Source organism: Cygnus atratus, chromosome 10 (assembly GCF_013377495.2).
Source record: "Cygnus atratus isolate AKBS03 ecotype Queensland, Australia chromosome 10, CAtr_DNAZoo_HiC_assembly, whole genome shotgun sequence".
Classification (NCBI taxonomy): Eukaryota; Metazoa; Chordata; class Aves; order Anseriformes; family Anatidae; genus Cygnus; species Cygnus atratus.
Window position 1 is genome coordinate 4,432,211 of NC_066371.1, and position 18,841 is coordinate 4,451,051.

Sequence of the window (18,841 nt, forward strand, 5' to 3'; positions counted from 1 at the left end):
TGAGTGAAGATGCCAGCAGCGATCAAGATTTTTCCAGTGCGGCACAGCTCACGGAGCAACTGCAATTCTTCACCACAGATATGCAAAAGCAAGCGTGCTGTGACCTCTGAGCCAGACAGTGGAAAGTCTCCAGGGGAGACGATGATGGTATTTCCCGTGATACTGAGTACTCCTATTGCCCAGAAGAGAGAAAACTATCATGTATATGTCCTGTACAGGAGGGGTACAGAGAGGACTCGATCTACATCTACCACAGGCAGGTGGAGGAGGTGAGAGCCCTGCAGCTCACCAAGCCCCCAAGGACTTTGCGTTTCGGTCAGAGGGGCTGGGGCTGGGTTCAGAGCATCTGAGTTTTTGCAGATGAGCTCAGCACTTGCACAACAGGCTGCAATAGCTTCCCATGTGGATGTGGGAAGTAATTGTTAACACCCAGCTCCTGCTGAGTCTCATCCATTAGCACTTTGAGCCAGACCAGCAGCACTCGTGTTTTGGTGGGCAGCTGAGGACACGGAGGCTCGCAGCTGCTCCTCAGAGGTCCCAGCAGCATCAGGGAGGGCTCCCTGTGCTCAGCCCGTTCTCGTTCACTTTATTTCTCTACTGCTGTTATTCAGAGCAGGTTTGCAGTCCCTCTGACACCCCTTCTCCGGTCTTGGCCAAAGCAGTTAATCTCTGACCCACTTTCCCCACATGCAGATGCTGCGAGAACGTGTCGGTGCTGTGCTTTGGAAGTGCCGGCTTTTTCCACAAGTTCCTTATCTCTTCTCAGATTCCAGAAGGAATACTTAGCCTCTGGTGTCCCTCCAGCCCTCCCTGGCTTGGCATGCTCTCTTGGTGCACGCCCAGCCAGCAGGCTAGACTAGCAGTGGTGATTGTTGGCGTGTCTGTGCCGAGCACTGTTTCATTTTCCACGATCTATCTGTCCTTGATATTTAATTTCACGTTTTCTGGAGTGCAGCTCTATTGTACAACACCCACCCGAGCCTTGAATTAAAGCTACTGGAGTTCCTTCTCGTTTGTACTACTGTAGCCAGGATCACAACCTGCCTTTTATTAAAAGTACCGAAAACATCAAATTAACCTCAAACAGCACCAGTTCTGCCCTCAGAGTACATCAGAATGCCTGGGACAGCCCAGAATGCTACATGCAAGAAAAAGGTACGGTAGAGATACCCATCCTAAACTTCTTGGCATCCTGTCACTGCAGCAAGGCCAGGTCCGGTTGCCCCCGATGGTGACAGCAAAGCATCTCTTCTTTTCGGCAGGTAAGAACCAGCCTCACGCCCCTGCGAGGGCACTGCTGAGGTGGGGGTGTCTAAAAGCAGAGGCAGGCACTCAATTCAGCAGCGTGGCTTCAGTTCCCCGAGTCTAAATACACCCAGCAGGTCACCCAAAGGCGACTTGTCATCCCGCATCTAGGATTGACTGTACAACTTGTGCCTAATCTTTCTAGAAGTGAAAATCATGCAGCTTTTAAGGATGTTTTAAAATAACTATTCTCCCATCTCTGTGGTTTAAATAGAATCATAACCATACTACTTATAGCTCGAATGCCAAAACATCTGACACTTTTAATAGACTAAGAGGAAAAAAAAAACGAAAAACGTGGACTGTTTCCTAATCCTGCTGGTACCAGAAGGCAAGACTTGACTTGGAGATCACAGTTCTAGCCCCCTGATAGATACTTTTATCTGCATAAGAAGTTTCTTAAATTTTAAGAAAATACGACTCTGCAAAAGTTGGAATTCCACTGAAAAGACCTAAAACAGGCATGAAAGGGATACTTGGAATACAATTCCCAGTAACAGCACTGATGCCTTGCATGTACATCTCCATAATGCAACTCTACCTGATTACTCATCAAGATTTACTAAGCTGTGATCCAGCTTCTGAGGATGAAAATTTAATTAGCACTGAGAGCCAACTTCTGTTGTGATCTGAAGGTATTGACAGCTTTCCTTCGATACCCAGATGCATTTTCACTAACAGCTTTGGAAATTATCATTAAGACTGCTGCTCCTGGCCCATGCCCACCTTCTCTGCGGTTACACTGAAAGCTCGAACTGCAAACTTCTCCTTCAAGAAAGGTTGCCTCTGTGGTGTTCAAATCTGAGTTACAGGAGGTAAGGAGAAAAGGCAGGACAGCAAACCACAGGCCGTGCCTGGTTTTATTCCCTGCAGCTGCCACCTTGCCCCCTCTTGCTCCAGCTGTCACGCACATCTCTGCTGTGCTCGCGCCGCAGTCACTACAGCTATGTCTCCGCTGACGTCTAACGACTTTGGACTACTCTCTGCAGAAATGCTCTCAGCACAGACGCAATTTCTTCATGGAAATTGAGCTCATCTCTGTCATTTTGTGTGCGACTGGCTACAGAACTGCGATGATCGATGTTTGTTAAATGTTACATGATACATCTGAAAGCAAGCACGTCAGGCACGGCTTCCTGAGACGGCTAAAAAAGTTGTGTCAGGATCCTGCCATCAGGCTGCCAGCTAAAGTGCTTTCAAAGAAGTTTTTCTAGAACGATGAAGCAAGTCAAAATGCCACACTTATTAAACTTAAATTACCCGTTAAGAGTTGACAAATGAATACAGCATCAACCAAGCCACCATGTTACAGAACTGCTTTGCCAACTAAAATTACTGATCCACAATTATCTGCTCTTGTCTATCATTAACAGAGGAGCAATTAGCTAAAACAGAAGTTTGCTTTCAGTAGACAGAGAGAATTGCACTATTTAAACCTGTTGCCCATCATGAACTTAAGTCTTCTTAAAAATAGCATCAGTCACTTTTATTGGTATAAACACCTAAATTGAGATCTAACAGCAAATAAGGATTGTGCTTGTCCATAATAACTTCGGCTGTGAAATCTACTCAGACACAAGACATACAACCTTCCATATACATAAGTTATTTGTCAGCAAAAGCAGAATGCTGCCATTCTGAAACAATTACATACAGTAAAAGTTTTCAATATTTTATTAAAGAAAACAGTCAAAATGTACAAGTATTACCCAGGTTTGTAGATAACTTCCTATAAAGGCAGTAAAATATGAATTTCAATCTAGGTTTTAAAAACTGCTATAGTTGATTATTTTTAAAGTTGGTATTTTAAAATCACATTTCACAAATAGTTCTGAAATATTACCAAATGAATAGTGCAACAAGAAAATTTAAATTAGTTCTACACTGTTTGCATGTCAAGCAAAAGTTATAACTGCTTCAAATACTCAAACCATTTGAGAATGAATGAACCCAAAGCTCCCACCAAAAACTGACTTCTGACCACATTAGGAATGTCCTCTTCTTGTTCTTCACTGGAAGTCAAATAATAATAAAACAACACCTCTTGAGGTCATCAAAAATAACTTTAGTATAAAATTGTCTTGGCCTTTATCAAATATTACATGAGTAAAATTGTTAAGCCTTTATCAAAACAGACAGGAATAGGAAAAAAAAATGTCATGGCCTTAATCCGTATCTGTTGGAATCATGTCTAGAAACATTAGAAGCAAGACCAGAAACTTGGAGCCCTGTTTTGTTTTTAAAAACCACACAATCACAAAGAAAAACAGCTTCTTACAGCCTAAGGTTTGGGGGTGTTCTGCTCGAGTACCTGTTCCCATAGACAGCAATCTTTATGTTCTGAAGAGAGCATACGCAAAATATAGAAAAATAAATAAAATAGCTTCTTACAGCCTAAGGTTTGGGTACTGGGTGGTGGTTTAGTACATCCCCCACAGGTAACACTCTCTCGAGACCATATGCAAAAACATGGAAAATGATGTCCACCTTTCTTTTTTAGACTGAGAAAAGCCCCCCTACATCCCAAAGCTCTTGAGATCGCAAAGGATGGTGCCCTGGGTGCTCTGGATGCTTTGGCAGCACGGGAAGTGGGCTCGGAGACAGACCCTGAGCTCCTTGTTGAAGATGAAGCAAAGGATGGGGTTGACCCCAGCCTGGGCAAACGTCATCCAGACGGAGGTGGTCAGGTAGACCTGGGGGATGGAGCTGGCCTTAATGAAGACCCGCAGGTAGCAGGCCACGATGTAGGGGGACCAGAGGAGCAGGAAGAGCAAGGTGATCATGTAGAACATCTTGCAGAGCCTTTTCTCCATCTTGAACTCCTCCAGCACCAGCAGCCTCTTGATCTGGCTGTGGGTGGCCTGCCTTATGCCCACGAGGGTGGGCGGCGTGGGCCCCCTGCCAAAGCCAGCCGTCCAGTTCGCAGCCGCTTGGCCCGTGGCCCCCGGCCCGTGGAAGGTCCAGTTCTGGCTGATGGCCGGTACCAGCTGGGCCGGCTTCATCTTGCGGTGGCCGTGGATGAAGAAGAGCAGCTTGATGTAGACCAGGTGGGTGGCGGCGATGACGGCCGCCAGCATGAGCATGAAGCCCAGCGTGTCGTTGGCCTTGACGTAGCGGTGCTCGAAGATGCACTGCTCCTCCTCCCGGATGAACTTGTAGGTGCCCACGTCGAAGACGGGCGGGAAGGCCATGGCCATGGAGAGAGTCCACACCATGCACACCACGGCCAGGCAGGTCCAGCCCGTCATGCGCTTGGCGTAGAAGCGGTGGTGGGCGATGGCCATGTAGCGCGTGACCCCCACGCAGAAGAGCAGGAAGGCGGCGTGGAAGCAGAAGAGCACGGCCAGGAAGGCCAGCACCTTGCAGCTGAGGGGCCCGTGGGGCCAGGCGGCCCCGCTGCGCACCGACAGCATGACGAAGGGGAAGCAGGCCAGCGAGCGGAGCCCGTCGGCCAGGCAGAGGTCCAGCAGCAGGTAGTACGGGGCGCGGTGCAGGTGCCGGTCCTTGAGGATGAGCCAGGCGAAGAGCACGTTGCCCGCCAGGCTCACGCACAGGATCAAGCCCAGCGTGGCCAGCTTCAGCCCGGAGGCGCTCAGCAGGCCGCCGGCGCTGGGCAGGTGCGGGCTGCTGCTGCTCCCCAGCTCGCTGCTGTTCGCCATCGGGTCCTTCCTCCTCCTCCTCCTCCTCCTCGCAGCAGGGCCGGGGGCTCAGCGCCGCGGCAGCGCACCGAGACCCCCCCCGCCGCCCGGCGCCCCCATGCCCGCCGCCGCCGGCCTCCTCCCCGGCCTCCCTCCTCCTCCTCCTCCTCCTCCTCCGCCGCCGCCGCCCCCCGGGCGAGGAGCGGCGCTGCCGCCGGGCTCCCCCCGGGCCATGCGGCTCCGCCGCCCCCTCAGGGCCGCGCCCCGCGCCGCCGCCGCCGCCCCATGCAGGGGGGCGCTGGGGGCCGGGAGCGGTGCGGAGCCCCCCCCGCGCCTTTACCGCCGCCCAGCCAGCTGCTGCGGGGCCGGGGGGCGGCCGAGCCTGCCCGCGGCGGCGGCGGTGCCCGGCTCCCGGCGAGGACAATGGGGTAAAGCCCCCTCCCTCCGTCCGCCCGTCCGTCCGTCCGTCCGCCCGGCCCTCCCTCCTCCCCTCCCCTCTCCTCCCCTCCCCTCCCCTCCCCTCCCTCCCTCCCTCCCTCCGCCTTCCCCCCGCCCCCTGCGCAGCGCGGGGCTCCGGCGGGCGCGCAGCGGCGCGGAGCGGTGCGGAGGTCCCGCTGCTGCGGCGGGGCTGGGGAGGGAGGGAGGGGAGGGACGGGGTGGGTTGGGACGGGATGGGATGGGATGGGATGTATGGTGTGGGATGGGATCGGATGGGATGTATGGGACGGGGTGGGATGGGATGGGGTGGCACGGGATCTGTGGGATGGGGATGTGGGGTCACCGCCCTCCAGGTGGTCCCCAGGAGCCGCCTGGGGGTGCACCCGGGGGTGAAGTGACGGGTGTAGGTCGGCACGTGGCCCAGGTGGGCGCGCACCCGCGGACGTGCCCGCTGGGACCTGCCGTATAGGCAGACTGCTGCAGCGTGTCCGTGGGGCAGGGGGATGCACATCTTGCCCGTGCCGCAGCCGCGAGTGTGGTTTGGCCGGATTTGGGTAGCCCCAAGGGTGGTGCGCAGGGGAAGCGAGCCCAGGAGTCGGTGCCTGTTGCGGCTGAGCGCCCAGGCACGCTGTGCTGGGGGGCTGAAGGGGACGGAGCTCTGCAGCGAGCTCCCATACGGACATCTCAGCGTGCGCGCCAAGAAAAAGGTGCCTCTGCAAGTCAGAACGCTGACATTTGGGGTCTGACATGGGTTCCTAAAAAGAAAGGGAGGGGAGACAGCAAAATGTCACTAAGCCACATCGATGCTTTCTGTGTTTCTGCGCTGTGCAGGGGCTCGCCCAGCTCCTGGGCTGAGTTTTATGATTGCACAATTCTGTATGGGGCACGGGGAGAGCTGGGGGTGGGTTCTACGCACCGGGTAGATGCCTTTGGCCTGACTTGCACAGCGCTGCTGCCCCTGCACTCTTGGTGCGGGTTCACAATGAGCAGTTTAATTAGCACAGGCCGGTGAGATGCAGGCGCTTGTCCTCTCTCTCCCACTTTGCCATCCTTGTGTATTTAGGGCAAGGCCTCTCCGTGCGCCCTGCAAGGCACACACCGCCCCGCGGCCCTGGGCGCTGGAGATGCTAATGCAATTATTGCACTGCTACTGAATTTCCTTCATGGCCTCCTGTGAAGGGCAAGTCTGAAACGCTTTCAAGCGTTCTATTAAAAGCCATCAGTAAATTCAGCATTATTCCAGAAACGATAGCAATTAAATCGTCTGCATCAGCCCCAAAAGCTGCATCAGCCCCAGAGCTTGCTGGCTGGTTGCAGAAAGTCTCCATTGGGCCTGCCAGGGGCCAGGCGCTGGCCTCAGGCGTGCCACCGGCTGCCCAGAGCTCAGCTCGGTGTCCAGACGCTGGTGGGACCAACAGCAGACTTTGGCCCAAAGTTTGGTTGAGATCTCCATCACATGCAGGACTTCGCTCGCCCATGGGTCAGGTTTTTAATCTGCTATTTATTGCTAGCATTCAGAGAGCAAAGAAATCCTGAAAGGGGAAAAAAAGATAAAAAAGGCAGATAATTGAGGCTGCTTTTTGCGTCCTACCAGCACATCTGAGCTGTTCTCAGTTGTTAGGTTTCTCATTTGCACCGAGGTTGTACTGTGACAGGGAATTGCCCACGGGTTGTTCAGCGCTCTGTGCGATTTCCCAGGCGTTTCTCACATCGCTGCGGCAGGCAGTGACGAGCATCGGGTGCGTGGTGTCCCCTCGGCAGCTGGCACCGGGAGCAGCCTTTCTGGAGGACACGGGGAACCTCGAGCCTGGGCTGTGCCCAGCGCGAGGCAGGGCCGGGTTACAGGACGCTCCCACATCGGGGTGCCAGCAGCCCGAGCGCTTGGCCAAGCCCAAGCTCCAGGACCGGTTGTCTTTGGGGTGCGTGGCTCTTCGGAGGAGCAGAGGAGACCTTATGGCCTCCGTGAGCTCTGCCATCTCTGAGATCAAGCGAGCGAAAGGGAGCAGCACACCTGCTTCCCTCCTCCGTGCCCGCGGGAGGGCTTCTCCTCTCGCTGAACGCCCGCCAGTGCAGCTGAGCTGGCTCGGGAGCTGCCGTAATTCACTGCTATCCTGCCAGGTCGGCAGCAAATTGCTAGCTCATCTTTCTCCCACCTGTAGCAAGGGGAGGGCTGGTGGGGCTCCGTGGTTCATCCATCTCCCCCGGCTGCTCCTGTGATGGTGCTGCTGTACGGCGCTGTAGGGTGCGAGCCAGGGACGTGGGGTTTCCTCGTGCAGCTTGCGGAGAGGTGCAGTGCTATAGGAACAGCTAAAAGGAATGGGAAAATAAGGGGCAGTTGGGGGGATAACAGTCCTCGTAGGAGTAGGCTCCTCACGTCCCCGAGGGGCTGAGGTCGGGCAGAGCGGCCACAGTAACCACCCGTTACACCCCAGAGCCCAGCCAGGTGCTCGGTGCTGATGCGGACAGGACATGCCCACGCCTTGGGGTGCCTCACGTCCTCTGTGTCAGACCCTCCGGGCTCCAGCAAGTGCCTCGCCCAGGCTCCGTCTCCGTTCAGACGTTTGGGCAGTGTCACGTTTACAGTACCTGCAGGTTGGAACTGGCTCCGTGGCCCAAAAATGAGAGCTGGGATATTTAGTGCCCTCCTCGCAAAGCTGCTTGTGGAGCTCTTCCAGCAGGCACCGGGATGCCTGGGGAGGCGTGAGGAGTTGGCATGGCCTGGACACAGCACGGCACCGAAACCCCGGCTCTCACTTCCCTGTGCCCAGGCAGGGATGGACAATACAAGGTGTACATTGATTTGGGCACAGCCAGACACGAGCCAAATCCGTCGCAGCAGTCGTGGGGAACAGTTAATTTCCAGAGATTGTAATGAGCGTGTTAAGCTATTTCCCTTTCTCACTCCAATCACTTCCACAGAACGAGTTTAATGAAGAGCTATTCTCTGCCCACAAAATGGTGCTGCACGAGCTAGATGGGTTCCTCTGACCTTTCAATGTGCTTTGCTTGAATTGGCTGCCTCTTCACGTTCTGTGCTCCCTGCCGCAAATGAGAAAGGCAGCTGAAACGCAGAACCTTAAAGAAAATACTGCGGCGTGTTGCCTTTTTCCACCAGTCCCTGGTCTTCTTACTGAGCTCTTTGCTATTTATTATTGTTGGTGTTACTTGTGTTCTTGCACCTGGGAGCTCTGCATAATGCTTCTGGAAAGAGCAATACCCTGTGTCCCTGGGTACCACTGTGGCAAAAATCAAAATGTTACCTCCTGAGTGATCTAAGAGAAGAGGCAGGAAATGTTGGGATATGCCCGAAGGTTGGAACCGAGCCCCTGCCGTGGCAGAGACGCTGCTGGGAAGTGGGGCAGCTGCGAGCAGGCAGCCCAGGCAATTTCGCCATCATGTACAGTTTGGGCAAGGAGAAGTTTCCAGGCAGAGCAACCAAGGAGATGCAAAGGTCTGTCTGTAGCAGCGAAGGAGAACAGGGACCTGAGTCTGAGAGTGCACAGGAGAGCTCTGGACCCTCCTTACCAACTCGCTGCGAGTCCCAGACAACTCTTTGTGACATTCATTATTTGTGTTATGTGAGTCAGGGGCAGGATGCTACAGAAGCAAAACAAAAAACTCTCCCTTTTCCAGGGGAACTTAAAATCTGACTGCACGATGAGAGAGAGCAGAGCCCTGGAGAGAGAAGGGGGAGCGGGAGCGCGCAGCGAGGCTGCAGCCCTGGGAACGGCATCGGCATCGCCACGGCCATCGCTCATCGCTGCCGAGGGAGGAGGGAGCGCGAGAAGATAATGAGGCAGTTTTGTGGGTGTTTACAAGGATCATGATAATGCTTGGTGACAGCGGCAGAGCAGAGAAATGACACATTAAGGTAATGTTTGGGCACTGGCTAATGTGAAAATAGTGTGAGAAGTTTTAAGCCTGCAAAATTTGCACTACTACCTAAAATAACTGCTTTGCACAGGAGTCATGCTTACCCTCTGTAAAAGCAGGGCACAGCCACGTTACACACCACCAAAGAGTGAGGGCAGCTTTGAAACAAGAGTGAAAACCTCTGGTCCTACTCCTTGCTTGCAGAGGCTCCGGATGTCAGGTCGGGGATGGGGCCCTGGGGACTGCCATCGGGCTGAGGGAGTGCGGGTTGGTGGTCAGCAGAGCAACCACAAAGGGCTTGGGATGCCGTTTCGTTCACAGAAGTGTTTGTGCGAAGCGCACAGATGACACCAAGGCGGGCGGGGGTATTAACATCCCCGCGGAATCCAGGTTTGCTGCATGGCAGCGCCGACTCTGCGGGCGAGCAGTCCCCGAGCTGCGTGTGGCTGGAAGAGCACTACCTGACAGCCAGCTATCACACCGTGCAGGGGCTCCTTCCCGGCTGGCTAATACTTCATACGCTTTCTTGGGGAGGGAGGAGAGAGGAGTGGAGGAGTATATTTGGCACAGCGGGGAAGTGGACTCGGGTCTTTTCCATCCCTCAGCGCTGTGCTGCTGCAGGGAGAGCCAGCCTACTTCCACACCGGCACTAATCCTCCTCCACAGCGAGCTGAACGTTTTGAACTCCAACAACTCCTCTCAGTTCTCCCCCATGTGATTGTGAGTCAGGCTGCGTTTCGCTATTCTTCTCCGTAATTGAGTAGGAGATTATTTTGACTGGAAATAACCAGACACAGGTATCATGGCTGTGAATGCCTCCATGCGTGCCACTTGCTGGAAGTTCAGAGAATTCTGCAGAGGGAGCTGGTCTTGAAAGAGTTTGCTCAATGGAGAGGGAAGAAAAGCAGAGGGGAAGAATAGCTCCTTGTGCTCACTTCCCTTGCTGCCTCTTCGAAACGTAACCCTCTGCATGTCGGTGACATGCTGTTCCTCAGAAGCAGCGCTTTTGTGGAAGAGCTCCCCTGTGACACGAGGCACAGCCGCAGCGAGGCAGGCAATGTCACCGGCATCATGGCTTTCCACGGGAGCTTTTAGAGGCTGCTCCAGGCCCACAGTTATAGAAAATTACAGGAAGTCATTCCTCAAAAATTTCGGGGGGAATCCCCCCATGCCCCCTGTTTCTTCTCTTCCTTTTCCCTTGGCTACAGGCCACCTGCCTGGGTTGCACTTCACACCTTTGTCCTGGGGACACCGAGTGACTGGATCGGGCGGTGGGTGAGACAAGCAGATGTGATGTATCTTACCTCTCCACCTTTTATGCATTAGCTGGGTATAAATTGGCCCTGCAGCACTCTCGCAAGGTATAACTAGGAGCAAAAACTCCGTATGCATCTCTAAGTGTTTTGTTTGGTTGCTTACCTTTTGAGCAGTGCTGGGATTAATGTAACCATCGGGGAGGGTTACTGGAGGTGCTAGTACTGGGATCCTGCACTGTTGGTGACATCAGTTCAACAGTGGGCTTACCAGTAAGAATCTTTCAATATAACCTCTAGTGAGGAAAGGTCATATGAAATAAGGACTTAAGTTGCAATTAGACAGTGTTGTTTTTGTTTTCTTTCTTTCCTTTTTTATTTTTCTTTATAGCTCTATAGAAAGTGCTCAGGCAAGCATTTTGCACCATAGTTGCATAGATAATATTTTTCTAACATTTTCTAACATTTTCCAATATGCTTGTTGTCCAAAGGTTTTTCCACACTGACATCGGGTGCTGGCAGTGGTTCACTTTGCTCCCACTTCCAGTGTCCAGTAATTGTTCACAGAGTCTACCTCAACTCTCATTTTCACTTTTTTTAAATGATAAATTTTCCAAAGGGTGATACTGTTTGTGCTTTTTTCTAACATGATGCTCTTTCCATACACAGACACCTTCTGATACCATCTTTTAACTTGAGGAAATAAAATCTGAGATCTGATGTCTTTGCTGCTGTGTTGCCCTTATACATTACCTTTCCTCCTGATTTATACCCGGTGCACAGCTCAGGCTGAAGCCAGAAGGACTTTCTCCTAGCTCAGCACTGTGCAAATGGGCACCCGCTCCTTTCCTGCTGCCTTCCCCACACACGGATGGTTGAAAGGAAAGGACAAGCAACGCAAAAACTTTCCGTGTGACTAAAACTGTAAGATTTAACAGCATAAGTGAGTCCATGAGCACTGGTTCAGTGTTAAGTTCTTAGGTAAACTGCTGCTGTCTGTTTAGAGGAAGCCTTTGCTGGGGTGTAGGAGTGGGATGCTAATCACCGCAGCATATTACCGTGACCCTAAGTGGAGCAGAACAGGTGCTCAGATGTCGGTTCAACTTCTTCCCAAACTACTTCTGAAGCAGTAAAACCAATTCAGCTCGATGTCTGGAATTAAAATCAAGCCTTCATTGGATTCATGTTCAAGGACTGAGAGTCGCTAACTAACCCTTCTGTGTCTAAATTGCTTCTTCAACAAAGGCTCATCGTTTAATTGTGAACTATAGCAATAGCACGTAAAAAGGATTTGCAATTTGGGAGCGTTTGTGGATCTCAACCAACTTTGCGGGCTAAGTAAAGTGTGAGAAACATTTTTTACCATGCTATTCTATCAACTGAGCTTTTAAGGCAGCCTGATGAAAATGAATTTATTACTTTAATAGCATTTTCTCTCTGGAAAAAAAGGTCTTGCTAACTTATTGAAGCAGAGCTTGAAATAACAGACAAAAACTGTCAGCAAAGCTGTGATGTAGTCTGGAACTAAGTGAAAATTGTGACCAAAATCCGAGCCTACCCAAGCCCTGAGTTAAATGCCAAAATGCCCCAGGATTCCTCGGATCATCATGCAAGCTGTTAAGGATAACAAGCAGCTTATTTGTTTGACGTTCTCCTCCCTGCCCCCCCCTCCTTTTTTTTTCCTCCTTTTTTTTTTTTTTGTTGTTGTTCCTTTTGTGCTAAGTTTTTTATTTTGGGAGGATTAGGTACCTGGCAGGAGGAGGGTACAACCTTTCGGGAAGACCCAGCAGGATTTCAGATTTTCTGTGGTCTTGAAAAAATTGTTGTGGTTAAATAAAAGCAAAGCTTAGGAAAAAAAAAAAAGGCATCGGTAATGTGCATAGTACAAAGCCTCTGTATAGCATTTAAATGCAATTTTTACCTTTACAGAAAGGACACGGTGATTGGAAGGGCTATGGAGAGCTGTGTGGATTTCATCCACGCAATGCGTGGGTCCAACCTTGGGAAATAAACCCCATTTGCCATGTTCTTTGAGGCCATTTGCAGCTTTTCTTCCCCAAGGAGGGACGCGGTCTGTTGCCGATAAATAAAGTGGAAATTTTGACACCAAAGGGAGCTAAACTGAGCTCCATGAAAAGGGAGTGCTAGCATGCAGTGCTCCTTTTCTTTTTTCTTATTAATGCAACTAATTAAATGTTTGTATTTTTTAAGCACTAACTGGTTTTTGATGGTTGTTTAGAGACTTTGAGAAAGTCAATAATTTTGATGAAATAAGACTGTAGGCTCCAGAACAAAGTCCACAAGGAATCCGTGATGTTGCTAGGATACAGCCATTAGTATTTTCAGCGGCTGGGATATTTTTTGGTGGGTTCTGTTTGTTTGTTTGTTGTTGTTTTTTAATAGACTGGTCCTCACTTCTCTTGCAAACAATAAAATATGTGATTGCCTGATCTCATTTACATGGCATTCTCTCAGTCACATCAACTAAGCCAAACGTGACCCAGTAGTTTATTTTATTTCAGAAGAAGCAACACAAGGAGTAATTTTGACCTGAGCTATACAGAGCACTTTTTATCTGGAGCTGGATGTCTTTGGAGGTGCAGGATCAATGTCACAGTATGAAGTCAGTCTCCCTCTAGTGGTTCATTTCCAGAGGGGCCCTTGGTTTTACTGGCTTCAGTGAGTACAGAATTTGCTGGAGTGTGATGCAGAAAGTCCATTGACCCTCTATGAGCAGTATCAAACTAACAATGTACAAGAGGTGAATATAAAACCTGCTAAAACAAAACCAAAACCACTGTATTTTCTATGTTTTTCTATTTTACATTTTTTATATTTCTTGCAATATCTATACAAGGTGAAGCTTTCCATCCCTGGCTTACTGTGCAGTCCAGGCTAACATGTTTGCTCGGTGTGTAGGATGCGACTCTTGCACATTGTTTCCTTCAGCTGTGCACCAGGCTGCCTGTAAAAAAAGATCAGTATTTAATCTCATGTTCCACATCAAAGCAGCTGCCAGATGTGGTGCCAATAACATTCTTTTTGATTTAGTATAACACAGAATAGCATGGTGGATGATGCTATTTTGGGATCGCCGTGTTTGGGGAAGCAATATCTAAGTGAAACACTGCAGATATTTTACTGGGAAATAAGGAAAGGAAAGCTGCTTGGAGCTTGTTTCCAATGTATAATGCAGCTCAGATTTGAGGTCCGTCAGGTTTCTCTCATTTCTGCCTGTAATCTCATCTTCGCTAGGCATTTGTTTCTTTAGCACCTAAGATAGATCCAATTCCTTAAAAGTGGAGGGAATGGGAAGGTGGAGGGATGAAAGCAGAAGCCTACAATCCAAAGCTAAGTTAGAAATTCAGGTCTAACACCTGATGCATGGGCCAGTTCAGCTCCCCAAAAATGGCTGGGTCAAGAAAAAAGATCTAATGTAAAGCATAGTTAGTTCAATAAATGCCTTTACTTAACTGTAAAGGGCTTTGGACCAGGCTGAACCCTCCTTCATGAGCAATGGTAACCAGCAGGGCTGTGACTCTGCAATACATCAAATTGCCTGGAAAGATTGATGTCCTTTGAGCTAGCACAGTAATCTGCGGCAGGTAGAGAGCTGGTGCTGCCTTCTTTGTGAGCATATTCACTGGATTTTCCTTGCTTTTTCACATACCAGGGATGCTATTTGGCCTTGCTTTTTGCTTTATGAACTGTAACAGAGAGAAAGCTTGGAGAAATGTAGGATTACCTGCCCCAGGAGTGAGCAAGCTCCCATTCAATTTTCATAGGCCCCTGGAACCGGAGGTTATAAGATGCCACCATCTCTCTGTGCAGCGCTGTACAGTGCATGCAGTTATGCAACAGCTTTAAGGGTCAGGTTTTACTTTTGTTTGACTTTTACTTACTGGCCAGCTTCTGTTGGGCAATCAGGACTTCCCCATCCCTTGTGAGATTGTTTAAAACACTTTCCTTTGCACGCTGCTGTGTAAAAGCTGCACAGTGGTTCCTATTAGAGTTATTTCGGAGTGTTTTTTTTTTTTTTTTGTCCTTCATTTTTGTTTTCACTTTTCAGGCTGAAGTTTCCACATATAATGTCTGGGCCAAAGGTGATTTGGTTTTGCTTTTTAACTTGAGCAACTAATTTTGTTTATATATAAAAAATAGGCCTTTACTCCTAGGATGTGGGTCAAAAATTCTGCAATTTTTTCACAGCTCCACAGCTAAAAAAGTGGATGTAGAAATTCAGTACGCACATACTCCTGCCTGAGATTTGTTCTAGCGTCACTCACAGACAGAAAGTTCATAGTAGCCCTATGTTTGCGAGGAGGTTATGGACAATTATGGGATGTCCACAGATGTGTCAACTGGCTTGGGTAGGTTCATGCCTTTGGTGGACGGCAGCTTGCAGCAGTCAGAGGGGTGAGCAGCCCGTCCCGTGGAGCAGTGCTCAGTGCTTGCTGTCCCAGGCAGGACCGGGCTCAAGCCTGCCAGAAAAACTGGGGCAGCGAGACAGTTTGTTTTGAACAAAACAAAGTTATGCAATACCATTTAGTTCTGACATGTTCCCAATAAGCAGCAAATGAAGAACTCACTAAATACAGTATATCTCTGGCCGTATCATTTGAATATAACTTGTTTCCATGACAACCTCCGCTTAACAGCTTGGCTGATATGAAGTCATTCCTAGATGGGGGAGCTTTTGCCAAAAGCGTTTGGATTCAACACTTTAATATCATGCTTTAGGTTTTAAAAAACATTTATTTAAGCCTTTGGAAGCAAATATCAAATCAAATCCCTTCCTCACCTCTGCTTTGGCTTTCAGTTGATCAGTTTATCTTCCTGGGAAGCTATCAGAAGCAGCTCCTGTGTTACTTAATATGCTTCTGAAGTCACAGGCAGTGTTTCAAGAGCCAGCGATCGTGACACCAGCGTTTGGTACAGAAATTACATTTCATGGCTGTTGGCTGAGTCTGCGAGCCGGCGGGGCACCGGCAGCAGCAGCTGGGCACAGCAGCCAGGGCTTGTGTGCCAGCCAGCTCCCAAGTCCATGAAGGTTTTATGCTGCAGCTGGCTCTGGCTCGAAGTAAAAGACCAGCTTCGGCTAAGCAGAGGTCTTTCCCAACATTTCACGTGGTTATTTTTTTATTAGGAGCACCGAATAAACAAAAACAGGTTATCTACTGGGTGTTTGCTGAGGTGCCATACCTATCGCCTCGGAAATAGCCGTGGGAGACTTCCAGCGTGGAAGCGCAACATGACTGCTCATATGGCGCTTGTTCTCTTCCTCGCTTGCAGGTGCCAAACTGTGTTAAAACATAGCTAAAATAAGCATAATGCTTTGCTAATATTTCTGATGCATGCAGGCATTGCAGTTGCCACAGCGATGTTATACAACTGCCAGCAAGGGAAGGGATGGTCCTGAACGTCTGAAGAGGCTGCCTGCCCCTTCCAGCCACAGTCACGTTACGCTGCAGGGATCCTCCCCTCTAGCTGGGAGCAGGGACTGTGCAAAGAGCCACCCGAGCAGGGAAATAACATCTCAAGCACGTGTGATACAGCCGGTGCTGCCAAGGCTCTGGGATCAGCACGGATGATAAGGGCAGGGTGTTAAATGTCAAGTGAGACCATGGAAAGAGTTATGTTCAGTGTTTCTTCCAGCTATAGTGTGCTTGCTTCAGCTTTAAATAGCCCCAGCATGAAAGTACTTGGACCCTTGTGGCAAAGAGGTTCATGTGCTTAAAACTCAGTGCAGGAAAGCAGTGGCCCACTCAGAGTGGGCCAGAATGGTATTTCCCACTCCACTTTTTTTTTCTTTTCTTTATTTTATTTTATTTTATTTTATTTTATTTTATTTTATTTTATTTTATTTTATTTTTCCTTTTCCTTTCTTTTTCTTTTTTTTTTTTTTCTTTCCCACCAGTGGTTACCTGGGAACATTTCAGCTGTTACCCATCTGCAATCAGCTGATCTGATCTGCCTGCTGACTCCTGCTCTTGGCTGCCTGGTTCTGCTTTATAAGACCTTTCCTGGCAGAAAATCTTTTCTTTGCCTAGAGATTCTGCAAGCGAAGTGAGGACGTGGCTGGGATGGGACAAGTAAGTAAGGGATAGAGACAGGCAGTCCTGCTGTGGTGGTGAGCTGTAGTCACCTTGTCTCTGTGCTGGCTTGGAATATGGAGTTGCACCGTAACACAATTTGTGTATTGTAGGTCTGCTTGGGAAGGTACAAAAGCACAGGAGATGGCATCAGCAGAGTTTCTTTAAAAATGAACATTCTAGATATGAGGCAAATATCAATGAAATACATTTTTAATTAAAGCTCATAAATCTGTTTAAAAGTGCTAGTAATTTCCTGGGACTCAGTCTCCAAATTGTTTTTGTTCAAGGCATGCTGGCAACGTGGGGAGACTGCGCAGGATCAGGATGTTATTCTCACCACTGTTTCTCCTTGTGAGTTCCACCTCAGGAGACTTGTTCCTGCTTCTGTGTCACGACTTCTTGGAAATGTCTGTAGGCAAGGGCTGCGTGTGCTAATTCAGTGCATCCTGTGATTGCCCTTCCTCCACGACCAGATTAATTTACTGTTATCTGAGGTTCCCATGATGTACCTTGTGCCACTGTGAGGCCTGGTGTTTACTGCTGTAAACAAGAAACAAACAGAGGCTTTACATGTCTCACTTGGAGTAATGATACAGGCACTGCTGCCTGGTATTCACTCAGTGTCTTGGAGGTGTGGGGGCTGTACTTTGATATTGTTCCTTAGAGCTCAGGTTGTTTGTAACGTGGTAATTTGTTTTCGACCTGAGCTATAATGTTTTAAATGATGAGCTGCTCTCTGATGGTGGAATCTGGAGGCTTTTGCTGCAGCGTGTGGTTCCTGTCAGAGGCAGGCAGTGGATTCAAAGGAGTTAGCTGTGTAGTACATGCTCGTGGTCTTGGCCTTATTTCCAGTGAGATTGGCTGCATAGACAAAAACGAGCACTGCACTGGCAACCTTAGTGGGAGGACACCGGAAACGCCACTGGCATGGAGGCTGTCTGCCGCAGGCCCAGAGGCGAGGTGTGCCCTTCAGGAAGTCGCACCCTCCTACCTTCTCTTCTTCTCCAGCTCTCCTGTGAAAACTGAGGCCTGCTGTGCCTAGGTACAACCTTTTATTGTAGTATTTTGTTCAGGATGAACGTTTTTGGTGGGCTGAGCATTAACACAGCGGGAGAAAGCTTGGAGTGGGCATACCAATGAATTTCAGACTCCAAGCTCTCCCAAGCAGTAATTATCTTGTCTTCTATTTAAAGAGCAGTAAATTAAATTGCAAGAGATGGTGCAACTGGTTTTCTAGATCTTATTTAATTTGGCTAAGCAGTTAGCATTTTCCATCTGCACAACATAATCATTAACTTTTTTTTTTGTTTCTTCACTGTCACTGTACAGACTGCTTTGTATGGGTGATCTCTGCCCTTACTTACTGTTAGATTTCATTTTTTAAAGGAGTGTGGCTTCATTGATTTTTCTTTTAGGAAGAAGTACATATAAAATTATTCATCCTACTAAATGTGTTTGCAAGGAATCCGATGTGATTCATGGTCTTTGATCCTGCTATCGCTTATGTGGGTGTTTAACTTTACTATTGTGCATAGTCCCACTGGGGAGAATCTTAAATTAAGAAATACTATTATAAAAATAATGTGAGAATTTAAAGCACAAGTCCATGCTGTATTATGAGAAACATTTCCCTTTAAAACAAGCATGTAAATTAAATAGGAGGGAGAGAAGATTAGAAGACAGAAAAATATGCCCCTGTGCAAGTCAGCTGTGTGCTCAAGTCAGATCGATCCCTGTCTGTCACTTCTCTGTCCCTGTGTTCCTCACTGTGTACAATTTTGGGCACCAGAATGTAAGAAAGACATAAAACTGCGTAAAACGGAGGTTTATGAAGATGGGGAAGGGTCTGGAGGCGAAGATATGTGAGGAGTGCTGAGGTCCCTGGGTTCAGCCCAGAGCAGAGCAGGCTGAGGCGAGGCCTCATGGCGGCCTGCAGCTCCCTCACGAGGGGAGCGGAGGGGCAGGCGCTGAGCTCTGCTCTCTGGGGACAGCGACAGGACCCGAGGGAACGGCATGGAGCTGGGACAGGGGAGGGTCAGGCTGGGGGTTAGGGAAAGGTTCTGCACCCAGAGGTGGTCGGGCACTGGGACAGGCTCCCCAAGGACATGTTCACAGCACCCAGCCCTGACTTCAAGAGGCGTTTGGGCACCGCCCTCAGACACGGGGTCTGGTTTTTGGGGTGGTTCCCCGACACCCGACTTGTCCCCTCCCGTCCTTCCTCCCTTCCCCTCCTCCTCCT

General features: G+C 49.5%; 1 protein-coding gene and 1 long non-coding RNA gene across 2 annotated transcripts; one reads left to right on the forward strand and one right to left on the reverse strand.

Moving 5' to 3' along the window:
- Positions 1–2,766: 2,766 nt before the first annotated feature.
- Positions 2,767–5,096, reverse strand: GPR27 (G protein-coupled receptor 27). Its single transcript, XM_035546956.2, has one exon. It carries the CDS (start codon positions 4,962–4,964, stop codon positions 3,822–3,824), a length of 1,143 nt encoding a protein of 380 aa, XP_035402849.1. The 5' UTR covers positions 4,965–5,096; the 3' UTR covers positions 2,767–3,821.
- Positions 5,097–9,026: 3,930 nt separating this feature from the next.
- On the forward strand, positions 9,027–12,878 carry LOC118248115 (uncharacterized). Its single transcript, XR_004778664.2, has 3 exons — positions 9,027–9,252; positions 10,463–10,615; positions 11,177–12,878. It is a non-coding gene; the product is annotated as an uncharacterized LOC118248115 (long non-coding RNA).
- Positions 12,879–18,841: the final 5,963 nt, after the last annotated feature.